The following is an 18,898-nucleotide window of genomic DNA, read 5'->3' as shown; positions in this document are numbered from 1 at the left end:
TATTGTATGTCTCGATACATCACACACGGATGGGCCGTAGGGGAAGTAAGAACATGCAATAGGACAGATAATGTTACAACCGACAAGACAATGAGGGACCTGACTGGGTGGTTGTGTGGAGGTATGAAGCTGTGGCCTGACCTGCCTACAAATTGGACCGGTATTTGTGCACTAGTGCAGTTAGGCATGCCCTTCACCCTTATCCAACACAAAGACCTAGGGCCAGGTAGAAGAGAAAGAAGGAGTGCTCCGTCAGGATCTTTTGACAATAGAGTTTACATTGATAGCATTGGGGTTCCAACGGGGGTGCCTGATGAGTTCAAAGCTAGGAATCAGATATGGGCTGGCTTGGAATCAAGCATCTTCTGGTGGTCAACTCTCAATAAAAATGTAGATTGGATCAATTATATCTACTATAACCAACAGCGTTTCATCAACTATACTAGAGAGTCGATAAAAGGATTAGCAGAACAAACAGCTGCAACTAGTTTGATGGTATGGCAGAATAGAATAGCATTGGATATGTTACTGGCTGAAAAGGGTGGGGTGTGTGTGATATTCGGATCAGAATGTTGTACTTTCATCCCCGATAACACAACTCCAGAAGGATCAGTGACCAAGGCCCTGGCTGGTTTAACCACATTAGCTCACGAATTAGCAGAGAACTCTGGGGTGGATAATGCTCTAACAAATTGGTTTGACAGTGTGTTTGGGAAATGGAAAAATGTCATAATCACTGTGTTGTGGGCAACTTTCACCTGTATGAGTGTTTTGGTTATGTGTGGATTTTGTTTGGTCCCATGTATGAGAGGTTTGATTACTGGGACCCTGGAGAGGTCAATGACGCAACAGATGGTGAGGTACGGACCGATTCCGAGCTCCGGCCAGTGGGATGACGAATATAGGCCTACAGGCCTAGGAGATGGCTCCGTTTCTTTTAACTACGAGGAGCCAATGTTGGATGAGACTGTTTTTGGTGTTTACGACTGTTTTTTTTAATGAAGATTGTAATAGAAATCCTAACAGGAAGCGTTATAATTGGATATAGGCCTATAACAGTCATTGCTGAATATCAGCTGTACATTCATGTTTGGGTTTGAATTATTCTTGGATATATATTTATGTCTCTATGTAGTATTTGAGGTATCAGTGTGTATTATTTAGTCATTAAGGGTGGATTGTTAATGGGATTTATATGTTTAAATGAATGATTAGAATATTCCACCCTGAAACCATATGATTGTATGAAATTGATTAGAATCATGAGATTAATCTAATGATATATGTGGTTTTAGTCAGTAGAATTCTATATCCGTGACTAGTTTTTAGGCGGAATTAGGGTATAGCAATATATCTGTACAATATGTCTATTATAGTATCTTAAAAACTGACTGTCTGAGCAAGATTCGGTGCCGACCTTGGCTGGGGGCCACTGAGAGTACTTCCCGGGGTCTCCCTATCTTGAGGGAGGATGGGGAGTGGTTCTCATGGCCTCCCCTAATCTTTGTCGGCTGGGCAGCAGGACAGTATGTGTGTAGGATACCTACTGTTTGTGTGGAAGTATGTGCGCAGCTATAAAATGGATGTCTTTGTATTCTTGACTTTAGAACGTTCTCTGAATAAACTGTACTAACCTTTTACGTAAACTGAGTCTTTGACTAATTATTATTATACCCATGGTTTTACAAACCTCGGGAATTGGTCAGAGCTACAGAAACAACACCGTCATTCACAAGCACACTATACAGTGTTGTTGTGTATACCCAGCACACGTACCTTCCTCATATCCATCCTGTTGTAGCTGATTTTCTGTTACTGTCACGACAATTTTCAATCTTGTTAGTTATTATCATTGGGATTGAAAATTGTTGTGACAGTAACAGAAAATCAGCCACAACAGGATGGATATGAGGAAGGTACGTGTGCTGGGTATACACAACAACACTGTATAGTGTGCTCGTGAATGACGGTGTTGTTTCTGTCCTTATTCCAGGACAGCTCATCACAGGGCAGACGGACAGCCATGTAAATCATCACTAATCCAACCACAGGCTAATCTGGCCTAATCCCATTCCCACCTCACGGACGGACGGACGGACTGACGGGCGACAGATTTAGAGCAGAATGACTTACACTCGTATCCCTGGCTGAGGATGTGACACTCTGCCCGTGCGGGGCAGGGTGACAGCTCACACCACTTGACCTCCTCACAGCGCCGCCCTGCAGTGTTGGGGGGGCAGGTGCAAGTGAAGTCGTCCCACACGGAGTAGCACATCCCTCCGTTCTGACACAGGTTCCTCTGGAGAGGAAGAAGAACAACAGAAACACATTATTATTCTTTTATCAGAACTAAAGCATAGAGGGACAGGTTATCTTGTATTATTCATAAATGCTCATGTCTGACTGACTGGGTAAGAGAGCACAGTGTCAGCTGTACTAAGACAGCTAGTAGCTTACTGAACACTTAGCGTCGACAAGGCTTTCATAGAGAAAGCATCTCTGGTGTGCCATTATACACGAATCCTACACTGAATTTTCCCTTGACATAGACTGACCAGGTGAATCCAGGTGAAAGCTATGATCCCTTATTGATGTCACTTGTTAAATCCACTTCAATCAGTGTAAAGAATGATGTTTAAGCCTTGAGACAATTGAGAAATGGTTTGTGTTTGTGTGCCATTCAGAGGGTGGAATGAGCAAGACAAAAAATGTGAGTGCCATTGAACGGGGTATGGTAGTAGGTGCCAGGTACACTGGTTAGTGTCAAGAACCAAGAACTGGAGGTGCAACTCAATATGAGGAAGGTGTTCCTAATGTTTGGTGTACTCAGTGTAGTATCATACGTAGACATTTGGGATGGAGATAGAGAGTGATAGAGAGGGAGATGGAGGACATTAAGTCAATGGCCTATGTTCTGAAATGAAGTCCAATAATCTAGCCCTGACACTAACACTGAGTCTAACCCTAATTCTGAGTCTAACCCTAACTCTGAGTCTAACTCTGAGTCTAACTGACTCTAACCCTAACTCTGAGTCTTACCCTAACTCTGAGTCTTACCCTAACTCTGAGTCTAACCCTAACTCTGAGTCTAACTCTGAGTCTAACCCTAACTCTGAGTCTAACTCTGAGTCTAACTGACTCCAACCCAAATGCTCAGTCTAACACTAACTCTGAGTCTAACCCTAACTCTGAGTCTAACTCTGAGTCTAACCCTAACTCTGAGTCTTACCCTAACTCTGAGTCTAACCCTAACTCTGAGTCTAACTCTGAGTCTAACTGACTCCAACCCAAATGCTCAGTCTAACACTAACTCTGAGTCTAACCCTAACTCTGAATCTAACTCTGAGTCTAACTGACTCTAACCCTAACTCTGAGTCTTACCCTAACTCTGAGTCTAACCCTAACTCTGAGTCTTACCCTAACTCTGAGTCTAACCCTAACTCTGAGTCTAACTCTGAGTCTAACTGACTCCAACCCAAATGCTCAGTCTAACACTAACTCTGAGTCTAACTGACTCTAACCCTAACTCTGACTCTAACCCTGACTCTAACCCTAACTCTGACACTAACCCTAAATAACTCTAACCCTAACTGACTCCAACCCTAACTCTGAATCTAACTCTAACCCTTAACTCTGACTCAAACCATAACTCTGAGTCTAACGGACTCTAACCCTAACTCTGACTCTAACCCTGACTCCAGCCCTAACTCTGACACTAACCCTAACACTGACACTAACCATAACTGAATCTAACCCTAACTCTGACCCTGACTCTAACCATAACTCTGAGTTTAACCCTAACTCTAACTGACTCTAACCTAACTGACTCTAACCCTAACTGACTCTAACCCTAACTCTGACTCTAACCCTAACTCTGACACTAACCCTAACTGAATCTAACCCTAATTCTGACTCTACCCCTAACTCTGACCCTGACTCTAACCATAGTTCTGAGTTTAACCCTAACTCTGAGTCTAACTGACTCTAACCCTGACACTAACCCTAACTGACTCTAACCCTAACTGACTCTAACCCTAACTCTGAGTCTAAGCATAACTCTGAGTCTAACCCTAACTCTCAGTCTAACGCTAACTATGAGTCTAATGCTAACTCTGAGTCTAACCCTAACTCTGAGTCTAACCCTAACTCTGAGTCTAATGCTAACTCTGAGTCTAACCCTAACTCTGACTGACTCTAACCCTAACTCTGAGTCTAACCCTAACTCTGAGTCTAACCCTAACTCTCCGTCTAACGCCAACTATGACTCTAACCCTAACTCTGAGTCTAATGCTAACTCTGAGTCTAACCCTAACTCTAACTCTGAGTCTAACCCTAACTCTGAGTCTAATGCTAACTCTGAGTCTAATGCTAACTCTGAGTCTAATGCTAACTCTGAGTCTAACCCTAACTCTGAGTCTAATGCTAACTCTGAGTCTAACCCTAACTCTGAGTCTAACCCTAACTCTGAGTCTAACCCTAACTCTGAGTCTAACCCTAACTCTCCGTCTAACGCCAACTATGACTCTAACCCTAACCCTAACTCTCCGTCTAACGCCAACTATGACTCTAACCCTAACTCTGAGTCTAACGCTAACTCTAACCCAAATCTAAACATGTTGTCAGTATTCTTCTAGGTCCTTATTCTCTACCAGTCCTCTTTTGTTTCTTTAATCACCCTCTCTACTTGACATTAAGTACATCACAGCACTTCTGTTTAACACCCTTACCCTTAAACACAATTTAATTTGATTGTGTGGGATTGGTGACGTTCATCCTTTTCTAAGACAATGAGGACGAGTGGGATAATGAAGGCTGAGAAGGGATGGGCAGGGGCCAGACTGGGGCCAGACTAGTAGAGCATGGTTGGGATAGGCAAGGGTGTCACAGGGGAGTGTGCAGAGCAGGGAAAGACAGGGGCCAGACTGGGGCCAGACTAGTAGAGCATGGTTGGGATAGGCAAGGGTGTCACAGGGGAGTGTGCAGAGCAGGGAAAGACAGGGGCCAGACTGGGGCCAGACTAGTAGAGCATGGTTGGGATAGGCAAGGGTGTCACAGGGGAGTGTGCAGAGCAGGGAAAGACAGGGGCCAGACTGGGGCCAGACTAGTAGAGCATGGTTGGGATAGGCAAGGGTGTCACAGGGAGTGTGCAGAGCAGGGAAAGACAGGGGCCAGACTGGGGCCAGACTAGTAGAGCATGGTTGGGATAGGCAAGGGTGGCACAGGGGAGTGTGCAGAGCAGGGAAAGACAGGGGCCAGACTGGGGCCAGACTAGTAGAGCATGGTTGGGATAGGCAAGGGTGGCACAGGGAGTGTGCAGAGCAGGGAAAGACAGGGGCCAGACTGGGGCCAGACTAGTAGAGCATGGTTGGGATAGGCAAGGGTGGCACAGGGGAGTGTGCAGAGCAGGGAAAGACAGGGGCCAGACTGGGGCCAGACTAGTAGAGCATGGTTGGGATAGGCAAGGGTGGCACAGGGGAGTGTGCAGAGCAGGGAAAGACAGGGGCCAGACTGGGGCCAGACTAGTAGAGCATGGTTGGGATAGGCAAGGGTGGCACAGGGGAGTGTGCAGAGCAGGGAAAGACAGGGGCCAGACTGGGGCCAGACTAGTAGAGCATGGTTGGGATAGGCAAGGGTTGCACAGGGGAGTGTGCAGAGCAGGGAAAGACAGGGCAGGACTGGGTATGGCATGGGAAAAGGACAGGGTGCGACAGATGGAAAAAAAGACAGGGGACAGAGTAGGACAGATGTAAGACAGGGGACAGAGTAGGACAGATTAAACACAGGGGACAGAGTAGGACAGATTAAACACAGGGGACAGAGTAGGACAGATTAAATACAGGGGTCGGAGTAGGACAGTTGAATGACAGGGGACAGAGTAGGACAGATTAAACACAGGGGACAGAGTAGGACAAATGAAGGACAGGGTTCAGAGTAGGACAGTTGAATGACAGGGGACAGAGTAGGGCAGGTGAAAATACAGGGGACAGAGTAGGACAGGTGAATGACAGGGGACAGAGTAGGACAGGTAAAATACAGGGGATAGAGTAGGACAGGGTACATAGTAGGACAGGTGATGGACAGGGGACAGGGTACAGAGTAGGACAGGTTATAGATAGGGAACAGAGTAGGACAGGTAAAAGACAGGGGACAGAGTAGGACATGGGACAGAGTAGGATAGGTAAAAGAAAACAAGGGACAGAGTAGGACAGGTAAAAGACGGGACAGAGTAGGACAGGTAAAAGACGGGACAGAGTAGGACAGGTAAAAGACGGGACAGAGTAGGACAGGTGAAAGACAGGGACCAGAGTAGGACATGGGACAGAGTAGGATAGGTAAAAGAAAACAAGGGACAGAGTAGGACAGGTAAAAGACGGGACAGAGTAGGACAGGTGAGAGACAAGGGCCAGAGTAAGACAGGTGAAAGACAGGGACCAGAGTAGGACAGATAAAAGGCAGTGGGGACAGAGTAGGACAGGTGTTAGACAGGGGACAGACAGGGAGGGGCAAGTGTAGAGAGGATTAAGGACTGATCAGTCCACTCACACTACAGGAGTCATCCCCAGTGCAGCCCGCTGTGACGTTAGCCATGAGTTCGACAGGATATGACGTCACCGGGGTGTCCAGCCTGAAGAATTGCAGTCTCTCTCCGTTGATCCTCAGGTCCTGTATACAGCCTTTAAAGTAGCCCCCGAACGCTGCTGACGCCTTCTGCTCCGCCAGACCCCCAACATACACGACATCTCCCATTTGACTGTCCACCGTCCTGACCTCCACCGAGCCCTGCTTCTGGTTGCCTACATACAGGACCATATGCTCACGGTCAACCACCATGCTCACAAAGTGGATGTCTCCGTCGTTGACCACACTCTCACTGGTCACGGTTTCAAAGTTATGGAGCTGAACTTTGACCCGTCCCTTGTCCAGCCACAGTCGCAGGTATTGGCTGGTGCTGTTGACGAGCACCAATAAGAGGCCAGCGTGGCGACGTGTGCGCAGGAAGAGGGAGACAGTGATGTCACTTCCTGGGTCGTCTGTGATGGTGAAGACGGCATAGCTCTGAGAGTCCTCACTGCCGAAGCGGGCCGTCACGTACTCTACAGAGAGAGAGACAGGGTTAGGGTCATCACGTAGTGTACAGAGAGACAGGGTTTGGGTCATCACGTACTCTACAGAGAGAGAGACAGGGTTAGGGTCATCACGTAGTGTACAGAGAGACAGGGTTAGGGTCATCACGTAGTGTACAGAGAGACAGGGTTAGGGTCATCATGTAGTGTACAGAGAGACAGGGTTAGGGTCATCACGTAGTGTACAGAGAGACAGGGTTAGGGTCATCATGTAGTGTACAGAGAGACAGGGTTAGGGTCATCACGTAGTGTACAGAGAGACAGGGTTAGGGCCATCACGTAGTGTACAGAGAGATAGGGTTAGGGTCATCACGTAGTGTACAGAGAGAGACACAGGGTTAGGGTCATCACGTAGTGTACAGAGAGACAGGGTTAGGGCCATCACGTAGTGTACAGAGAGACAGGGTTAGGGTCATCACGTAGTGTACAGAGAGACAGGGTTAGGGCCATCACGTAGTGTACAGAGAGAGAGACAGGGTTAGGGTCATCACGTAGTGTACAGAGAGACAGGGTTAGGGTCATCACGTAGTGTACAGAGAGACAGGGTTAGGGTCATCATGTGGTGTACAGAGAGACAGGGTTAGGGCCATCACGTACTCTACAGAGAGAGAGACAGGGTTAGGGTCATCACGTACTCTACAGAGAGAGAGACAGGGTTAGGGCCATCACGTAGTGTACAGAGAGACAGGGTTAGGGTCATCACGTAGTGTACAGAGAGACAGGGTTAGGGTCATCATGTAGTGTACAGAGAGACAGGGTTAGGGTCATCATGTAGTGTACAGAGAGACAGGGTTAGGGTCATCATGTACTGTAGAGAGAGAGAGAGACAGGGTTAGGGTCATCACGTAGTGTACAGAGAGAGAGACAGGTTTAGGGTCATCACGTAGTGTACAGAGAGACAGGGTTAGGGTCATCACGTAGTGTACAGAGAGACAGGGTTAGGGTCATCACGTAGTGTACAGAGAGACAGGGTTAGGGTCATCACGTAGTGTACAGAGAGACAGGGTTAGGGTCATCGCGTAGTGTACAGAGAGACAGGGTTAGGGTCATCACGTAGTGTACAGAGAGACAGGGTTAGGGTCATCACGTAGTGTACAGAGAGACAGGGTTAGGGTCATCACGTAGTGTACAGAGAGACAGGGTTAGGGTCATCATGTACTCTACAGAGAGACAGGGTTAGGGTCATCACGTAGTGTACAGAGAGACAGGGTTAGGGTCATCATGTAGTGTACAGAGAGACAGGGTTAGGGTCATCCCGTAGTGTACAGAGAGACAGGGTTAGGGTCATCACGTAGTGTACAGAGAGACAGGGTTAGGGTCATCATGTACTCTACAGAGAGACAGGGTTAGGGTCATCACGTAGTGTACAGAGAGACAGGGTTAGGGTCATCATGTAGTGTACAGAGAGACAGGGTTAGGGTCATCCCGTAGTGTACAGAGAGACAGGGTTAGGGTCATCACGTAGTGTACAGAGAGACAGGGTTAGGGTCATCATGTACTCTACAGAGAGACAGGGTTAGGGTCATCACGTAGTGTACAGAGAGAGAGACAGGGTTAGGGTCATCACGTAGTGTACAGAGAGAGAGACAGGGTTAGGGTCATCACGTAGTGTACAGAGAGACAGGTTTAGAGCCATCACGTAGTGTACAGAGAGAGAGACAGGGTTAGGGCCATCATGTACTCTACAGAGAGAGAGACAAGGTTAGGGCCATCGTGTACTCTACAGAGAGAGAGACAGGGTTAGGGCCATCATGTACTCTACAGAGAGAGAGACAGGGTTAGGACCACCATGTACTCTACAGAGAGAGAGAGACAGGGTTAGGGCCATCATGTACTCTACAGAGAGAGAGACAAGGTTAGGACCATCATGTACTCTACAGAGAGAGAGAGAGACAGGGTTAGGACCATCAAGTACTGTACAGAGAGAGAGACAGGGTTAGGGTCATCATGTACTCTACAGAGAGAGAGAGAGAGATACAAGGTTAGGACCATCATGTACTCTACAGAGAGAGAGAGAGACAGGGTTAGGACCATCATGTACTGTACAGAGAGAGAGACAGGGTTAGGGTCATCATGTACTGTAGAGAGAGAGAGAGAGACAGGGTTAGGGTCATCATGTACTGTACAGAGAGAGAGACAGGGTTAGGGTCATCACGTAGTGTACAGAGAGACAGGTTTAGAGCCATCACGTAGTGTACAGAGAGAGAGACAGGGTTAGGGTCATCACGTAGTGTACAGAGAGACAGGTTTAGAGCCATCACGTAGTGTACAGAGAGAGAGACAGGGTTAGGGCCATCATGTACTCTACAGAGAGAGAGACAGGGTTAGGACCATCATGTACTCTACAGAGAGAGAGAGACAGGGTTAGGGCCATCGTGTACTCTACAGAGAGAGAGACAGGGTTAGGGCCATCATGTACTCTACAGAGAGAGAGACAGGGTTAGGACCATCATGTACTCTACAGAGAGAGAGAGACAGGGTTAGGGCCATCATGTACTCTACAGAGAGAGAGAGAAGGTTAGGACCATCATGTACTCTACAGAGAGAGAGATACAGGGTTAGGACCATCATGTACTCTACAGAGAGAGAGTCAAGGTTAGGACCATCATGTACTCTACAGAGAGAGAGAGACAGGGTTAGGGTCATCAAGTACTGTACAGAGAGAGAGACAGGGTTAGGGCCATCATGTACTCTACAGAGAGAGAGACAGGGTTAGGACCATCATGTACTCTACAGAGAGAGAGAGACAGGGTTAGGGCCATCATGTACTCTACAGAGAGAGAGTCAAGGTTAGGACCATCATGTACTCTACAGAGAGAGAGAGATACAAGGTTAGGACCTCATGTACTGTACAGAGAGAGAGACAGGGTTAGGGCCATCATGTACTCTACAGAGAGAGAGAGACAAGGTTAGGACCATCATGTACTCTACAGAGAGAGAGAGAGACAGGGTTAGGACCATCATGTACTGTACAGAGAGAGAGACAGGGTTAGGGTCATCATGTACTGTAGAGAGAGAGAGAGACAGGGTTAGGGTCATCATGTACTGTACAGAGAGAGAGACAGGGTTAGGGTCATCATGTACTGTACCGAGAGAGAGAGAGACAGGGTTAGGGTCATCATGTACTGTACAGAGAGAGAGAGAGACAGGGTTAGGGTCATCATGTACTGTACAGAGAGAGAAAGAGAGACAGGGTTAGGGTCATCATGTACTGTACAGAGAGAGAGAGAGACAGGGTTAGGGTCATCATGTACTGTACAGAGAGAGAGAGAGACAGGGTTAGGGTCATCATGTACTGTACAGAGAGAGACAGGGTTAGGGTCATCATGTACTGTACATAGAGAGAGAGAGACAGGGTTAGGGTCATCATGTACTGTACAGAGAGAGACAGGGTTAGGGTCATCATGTACTGTACAGAGAGAGAGATCCAGGGTTAAGATTATGATGATTATGTTATCATAACAGGGTTCTGATGATTTTTTTATGAATTATTTATTGAACCTTTATTTAACAAGTCAGTTAAGAAAAAAATATAATTTACAATGATGGCCTACCCCGGCCATACCCGGACGACGTTGGGCCAATTGTGCGCCACCCTATGGGACTCCCTATCACGGCCGGTTGTGATACAGCCTGGAATCGAACCAGGGTCTTTAGTGACGCCTCTAGAACTGAGACCCCTGCGCCACTTGGGAGCCTTCTTGTGTTGATTGTGTTATTAAACAGGGTTATAATGATTTGTGTTATTATAACAGGGATATAGTGATTGTGTTATTATATAACAGGGTTATAACGATTGTGTTATTACAACAGGGTTATAACGATTGTGATACCTTTTCTCATATCATACACTACAGCCTGTTACCTTTTCTCATATCATACACTACAGCCTGTTACCTTTTCTCATATCATACACTACAGCCTGTTACCTTTTCTCATATCATACACTACAGCCTGTTACCTTTTCTCACATCATACACTACAGCCTGTTACCTTTTCTCATATCATACACTACAGCCTGTTACCTTTTCTCATATCATACACTAAGGCCTGTTACCTTTTCTCATATCATACACTACAGCCTGTTACCTTTTCTCATATCATACACTACAGCCTGTAATGTCTACCTTTTCTCATATCATACACTACAGCCTGTTACCTTTTCTCATATCATACATTACAGCCTATTACCTTTTCTCATATCATACACTACAGCCTGTTACCTTTTCTCATATCATACACTACAGCCTATTACCTTTTCTCATATCATACACTACAGCCTGTTACCTTTTCTCACATCATACACTACAGCCTATTACCTTTTCTCATATCATACACTACAGCCTGTTACCTTTTCTCACATCATACACTACAGCCTGTAATGTCTACCTTTTCTCATATCATACACTACAGCCTGTTACCTTTTCTCATATCATACACTACAGCCTGTTACCTTTTCTCATATCATACACTACAGCCTATTACCTTTTCTCATATCATACACTACAGCCTGTTACCTTTTCTCATATCATACACTACAGCCTGTAATGTCTACCTTTTCTCATATCATACACTACAGCCTATTACCTTTTCTCATATCATACACTACAGCCTGTTACCTTTTCTCATATCATACACTACAGCCTGTTATGTCTACCTTTTCTCATATCATACACTACAGCCTGTTACCTTTTCTCATATCATACACTACAGCCTGTTACCTTTTCTCATATCATACACTACAGCCTGTTACCTTTTCTCATATCATACACTACAGCCTGTTACCTTTTCTCATATCATACACTACAGCCTGTTACCTTTTCTCATATCATACACTACAGCCTGTAATGTCTACCTTTTCTCATATCATACACTACAGCCTGTTACCTTTTCTCATATCATACACTACAGCCTGTAATGTCTACCTTTTCTCATATCATACACTACAGCCTGTTACCTTTTCTCATATCATACACTACAGCCTGTAATGTCTACCTTTTCTCATATCATACACTACAGCCTGTTACCTTTTCTCATATCATACACTACAGCCTGTTACCTTTTCTCATATCATACACTACAGCCTGTTACCTTTTCTCATATCATACACTACAGCCTGTTACCTTTTCTCATATCATACACTACAGCCTGTAATGTCTATCTTTTCTCATATCATACACTACATCCTGTTACCTTTTCTCATATCATACACTACAGCCTGTTACCTTTTCTCACATCATACACTACAGCCTGTTACCTTTTCTCATATCATACACTACAGCCTGTAATGTCTACCTTTTCTCATATCATACACTACAGCCTGTTACCTTTTCTCATATCATACACTACAGCCTGTTACCTTTTCTCATATCATACACTACAGCCTGTTACCTTTTCTCATATCATACACTACAGCCTGTTACCTTTTCTCACATCATACACTACAGCCTGTTACCTTTTCTCATATCATACACTACAGCCTGTTACCTTTTCTCATATCATACACTACAGCCTGTTACCTTTTCTCATATCATACACTACAGCCTGTAATGTCTACCTTTTCTCATATCATACACTACAGCCTGTTACCTTTTCTCATATCATACACTACAGCCTGTTACCTTTTCTCATATCATACACTACAGCCTGTTACCTTTTCTCATATCATACACTACAGCCTATTACCTTTTCTCATATCATACACTACAGCCTGTTACCTTTTCTCATATCATACACTACAGCCTGTTACCTTTTCTCATATCATACACTACAGCCTGTAATGTCTACCTTTTCTCATATCATACACTACAGCCTGTTACCTTTTCTCATATCATACACTACAGCCTGTTACCTTTTCTCATATCATACACTACAGCCTGTTACCTTTTCTCATATCATACACTACAGCCTATTACCTTTTCTCATATCATACACTACAGCCTGTTACCTTTTCTCATATCATACACTACAGCCTGTTACCTTTTCTCATATCATACACTACAGCCTGTAATGTCTACCTTTTCTCATATCATACACTACAGCCTGTTACCTTTTCTCATATCATACACTACAGCCTGTAATGTCTACCTTTTCTTAAATCACAGGCTGTGTTTACACAGGCAGACCAATTCTGATCTTTTGCCCAATTATTAAAACCAATTAGTGAAAAAAAGATCAGAATTGGGCTGCCTGTGTAAACGCAGCCAAATACAATCACATGCACAGACACACTTACGCATATGCACACACACACACACACACACACACACACACACACACACACACACACACACACACACACACACACACACGTGCATGCAAGCACTCACGCATGTATGCAAACATGCATGTGTGAGAAAAAACACACACAGATTGGCATGTTGGTGATCTGTAGGCATTTGTGAAGAAAGGGCTAGAATGATCCATACCCGGTGAGATTTGGTTTGGTCCCCCCAGCCACCCTGAGGGCCAAAACCTTTTAGTGGCCTCTTGACAGCCTAAAGAATTCTACACATTTTGCAATGAGTAGAGAAAATATAGCCATTTTAAAGACATCTTTCTGCAATTCTACACATTTACCACCGGGTGGAGACAACATTATGCCCTTTTAAAGCTACTTTACTGCAATTCTACACATTTACCACCGGGTGGAGAGAACATTATGCCGTTTTAAAGCTACTTTACTGCAATTCGACACATTTTGCTATTAGGTGAAGACAAAATGATGCAGTTCCGAAGCTAATTTCATTCAATTCCACATATTTGCCATGGGGCAGGGAGAACATTTTGCAGCTTTAAAGTACATTTTCCACAATTCCACATATATTCTGCCATTCTAAACATTTTGTCATGATTTATACCATGTTGATACGATATCTGGGTGACAAATAAAATGAATGGGGGCCCCCTGAAGGTCAGGGCCCATGGGTATGTGCCCGGTCAGTAATTCGTCCATGATTACTACAAGTTTTAGATAGCTGGCTAGACTAACTTGCCTAGTAATTTATAGAAAATTATTTTTAGCTGACATGGGCTAATGGAGTGACTGTCAGTGACTGACATAACAGAAAAACAGCTGATGCACTACCACATTGCACCTACTATCCTAACTCTTAAAAGTAAATTGAGACCAAGTCAATTTTTTTGTGAGGGGCCCCTTTTTTGGTGGGGGGGGCCTAAGCGACCGCTTATGTAGCTTATGCACAGGGCCATTCGGTGCAGCCAGGCGAGCTATAGTTCAAATCTACATCTAGATGTGTGTGTAGTGTTTGTGTTTCTGTGTGTCTTTCCTTAAATACGGTCAGATTATTACTAATCTGCTTTGATGGCAACTGGCTAATAATATCCCTCTCAGAAAAACAAAGGGCTGAAATGACTTGCCTGGGTCTACTGTATACTCCGCACTGACATTTGTGTGAGTCTAGGATTGCAAATCAATCTGTGTTATGTATTGTGTAAGTATTGTGAGTCCTTACATGGCAATGCATTACGTCATCGTTTCCAACACAGATTTCCTCCCTCCTTTAAGCCATTTATCCTTTCAGGGAGCTGATCTCTGAATGTGACTTCTGACTTCTGACTGCTCTGCTCTACTCTATTCTACACTCTCTCTGTTATGTAGGCCTACTAAGGATGTTCTGTTCAATACATTTGAGCATGGGTATGAAGCTATGTATGGCTCTGGTGAAGGACATTGATAAAGGACATTGGTAAAGGCCATCGATGAAGGATGAAACGTCAAGTTTTTAATAATTGCTTAAATGATATAATACGTTTTTTTGTTTTCACCTCGACTCAAGTTGGTTGAGTGCCCTCCACTTCTTCCCATATGTAGCTACAGTTGAAGTTGGATGTTAAAATACACCAAGGCCAAATACATTTCAACTCAGTTTTTCACATTCCTGAAATGTAATCCTAGTAACAATTCCCTGTTTTAGGTCAGTTAGGATCACCACTTTATTTTAAGAATGTGAAATGTCAGAATAATAGTACAGAGAATAATTTATTTCAGCTTTTATTTCTTTCATTACATTCCCAGTGGGTCAGAAGTTTAAATACACTCAATTAGTATTTGGTAGCATTGCTTTAAATTATTTCACTTGGGTCAAACGTTTCAGGTAGCCTTCCACAAGCTTCCCACAATAAATTGGGGGAATTATGGCTCATTCCTCCTGACAGAGCTGGTGTAACTGAGTCAGGTTTGTGGACCTACTTGCTCGCACACGCTTTTTCAGTTCTGCCCACACATTTTCTATGGGATTGAGGTCAAGGCTTTGTGATGGCCAGTCCAATACCTTGACTTTGTTGTCCTTAAGCCATTTTGCCACAACGTTGGAAGTATTCTTGGGGTCATTGTCCATTTGGAAGACCCATTTGCGTCCAAGCTTTAACTTCCTGACAATATGATGCTGCCACCCCCGTGCTTCACAATTGGAATGGTGTTCTTCGGCTTGCAAGCCTCCCCATTTTTCCTCCAAACATAACGATGGTCATTATGGCCGAACAGTTCTATTTTTGTTTCATCAGACCAGAGAACATTTCTCCAAAAAGTACGATCTTTGTCCCCATGTGCAGTTGCTTTTTTATGGCGGTTTTGGAGCAGTGTCTTCTTCCTTGCTGAGCAGCCTTTCAGGTTATGTTGATATAGGACTCGTTTTACTGTGGATATAGATACTTTTGTACCTGTTTCCTCCAACATCTTCACAAGGTCCTTTGCTGTTGTTCTGGGATTGATTTTCACTTTTCGCATCAAAGTACGTTCATCTCTAGGAGACAGAACACGTCTCCTTCCTGAGCGGTATGGCGGCTATGTGGTCCATTGGTGTTTATACTTGCGACTATTGTTTGTACAGATGAACATGGTACCTTCAGGTGTTTGGAAATTGCTCCCAAGGATGAACCAGACTTCTGGAGGTCTACAATTGTTTTTCTGGGGTCTTGGCTGATTTCTTTTGATTTTCCCATGATGTCAAGCAAAGAGGCACTGAGTTTGAAGGTAGGCCTTGAAATACATCCACAGGTACACCTCCAATTGACTCAAATGATGTCAATTAGCCTAACAGAAGCTTTTAGCTTCTAACTTCTGACCCACTGCAATTGTGATACAGTGAATTATAACTGAAATAACCTGTCTGTAAACAATTGTTGGAAAAATTACTTGTGTCATGCACAAAGTAGATGTCCTAACCAACTTGCCAAAACTATAGTTTGTTAACAATACATTTGTGGAGTGGTTGAAAAACTAGTTTTAATGACTCCAACCTAAGTGTATGTAAACTTCCGACTTCAACAGTATGTAAGTAATGGGCAAAACTAGCCCTTGAAATTAGAGAAGATCTCGGGGGCTCCCATACCTTTTCCTCACTACCCCTATCCTCCTCCACTCATTCCTCCATTCTTACCCTCAGCACAGTCGTGACCTTCGTATGGCCGGGGGCACCGGCACTGGTAGCTCTGCCACAGGTTGATGCACTGTCCTCTGTTCTCACAGGGGCTGTCCTGGCATCGGTCCCTGTGGCTGCAGCCTGCAGTCACGTTCACTGCCGAGTCGCTCAGCCACTCCTCCGGAACCACCAGCTGGGAGTCCACAAACACGTCCCGCAGACAGCCAATGAAGGCCGGGACTGGGACCAGGGCGCCGCCTGCCTCCACCACCCCGCCAATGAAAGTGTTCTGGAGGGGAGACTCTGGAAGATCCGCCCCAGCCTGGGTGCCATTGACCTGGGCTTTGCTCTCACAGTCCTGCTCCTGACAGACCCCACCATCCAGGAGCCTGAGGCTGAGCAGACCGTCCTCCAGCACGGCCTTCACAGAGTGCCACTCCCCATCAGTCACGTTAAGAGGGAGCTCCAGGGTCTGCCTAAGCTGCAGGGCCTCTCCCTCTTCCCCACCCCCAGCCAAGGCCTCCCTCCTCAGGCTGAGTATCAGCTGGCCCCCCAGTAGCTCCAGACCCAGGACCAGCCCTCCACTGCTCCGCTGGAAGAGCACGGCCCTGGGCAGCACTGTCCGGAAGCTCAGGGTGATGTTGCATGAGGCCTCCGCGGCCAGCAGTGGGCTCTGCAACAGCAAATAGCCTTTCTGCTCGAAGGAGAAGGCTGTGGGGGTCTGGCAGAGAGGCCCGGTGAGGCCCGGGGGGCAGAGGCAGGAGTAGCCATGATGGCCGTCGCTCAGGAAGGGAGAACACGAGCCCTGGTTCTGACACTCGTGGCCCTCACAGCCCACCATAGCCTCGCTGCAGTTCTGTCCCCCGTACAGGAACTCATCTTGGTTCTGCGGAGAGCAGTGGCACACATAGCCCCCCACAAGGCTCTCACACTGACCCCCGTTCTCACAAGGGCTGGGGTCACACGTGTCCACTACCTCCTCACAAAGAGTACCTGGAAGAGAAGGGAGACTGGGTGATGATGTGGGTCGATAATACTACAATCAGTAGAAATGAGTCTGTGGAGGAATGGAAATCAAAGTACGTTATTACTTTTTCTCTAAGAGCTGGTACCAGGCGTGAAATATTCACTCTTCACATTTCCTGATATTCTAGTACAGAAAATATACTTCTTCTCCTCACCTTTTGAAGCACTATTTTGAATCATGAATAATGTACAGTATATAACTTATTGAGGCACATGACCACATTATAACTTCTTACTGGAGACACATGTAAACCTTCACCATAAACAATATAACTTCTTACCAAAGACACATGTAAATCTTGACCATAAACAATATAACTTCTTACCGAAGACACATGTAAACCTTCACCATAAACAATATAACTTCTTACCAAAGACACATGTAAACCTTCACCATAAACAATATAACTTCTTACCGAAGACACATGTAAACCTTCACCATAAACAATATAACTTCTTACTGAAGACACATGTAAACCTTCACCATAAACAATATAACTTCTTACCGAAGACACATGTAAACCTTCACCATAAACAATATAACTTCTTACCAAAGACACATGTAAACCTTCACCATAAACAATATAACTTCTTACCGAAGACACATGTAAACCTTCACCATAAACAATATAACTTCTTACTGAAGACACATGTAAACCTTCACCATAAACAATATAACTTCTTACCGAAGACACATGTAAACCTTCACCATAAACAATATAACTTCTTACTGGAGACACATGTAAACCTTCACCATAAACAATATAACTTCTTACCGAAGACACATGTAAATCTTGACCATAAACAATATAACTTCTTACCGAAGACACATGTAAACCTTCACCATAAACAATATAACTTCTTACCAAAGACACATGTAAATCTTGACCATAAACAATATAACTTCTTACCGAAGACACATGTAAACCTTCACCATAAACAATATAACTTCTTACTGGAGACACATGTAAACCTTCACCATAAACAATATAACTTCTTACCGAAGACACATGTAAACCTTCACCATAAACAATATAACTTCTTACCAAAGACACATGTAAACCTTCACCATAAACAATATAACTTCTTACTGGAGACACATGTAAACCTTCACCATAAACAATATAACTTCTTACCGAAGACACATGTAAACCTTCACCATAAACAATATAACTTCTTACTGGAGACACATGTAAACCTTCACCATAAACACGTCTTCCGTTGTACTGTACATGATGAGTGATTTTAAGCTCTAGACTTAAGGAAGCTTCCCGCGGTGCCACCCTTCCCATGATGCTATCTGTGAGCTAAAGCTCGCCATCCTCTCCACCATGTCAAGTTAATACTCAAACCTAACTGGACTAT

General features: G+C 44.8%; 1 protein-coding gene across 1 annotated transcript in view; it reads right to left on the bottom strand.

Annotated features, from left to right (window-relative positions):
* crb1 (crumbs cell polarity complex component 1) overlaps nucleotides 1-18,898 on the bottom strand; it is a 66,692-nt gene that overhangs the window by 28,505 nt on the left and 19,289 nt on the right. Inside the window, exons 6-8 of the mRNA XM_029648730.2 lie at nucleotides 16,526-17,500; nucleotides 6,544-7,094; nucleotides 2,134-2,299 (exon numbers count right to left, since the gene is read on the bottom strand). Coding sequence (XP_029504590.1) covers nucleotides 2,134-2,299; nucleotides 6,544-7,094; nucleotides 16,526-17,500 — 1,692 coding nt within the window. The remainder of the gene's footprint in view (nucleotides 1-2,133; nucleotides 2,300-6,543; nucleotides 7,095-16,525; nucleotides 17,501-18,898) is intronic.

This window comes from Oncorhynchus nerka, linkage group LG24 (assembly GCF_034236695.1).
Source record: "Oncorhynchus nerka isolate Pitt River linkage group LG24, Oner_Uvic_2.0, whole genome shotgun sequence".
NCBI lineage: Eukaryota > Metazoa > Chordata > Actinopteri > Salmoniformes > Salmonidae > Oncorhynchus > Oncorhynchus nerka.
This window is presented reverse-complemented; position numbering and strand designations above follow the sequence as displayed.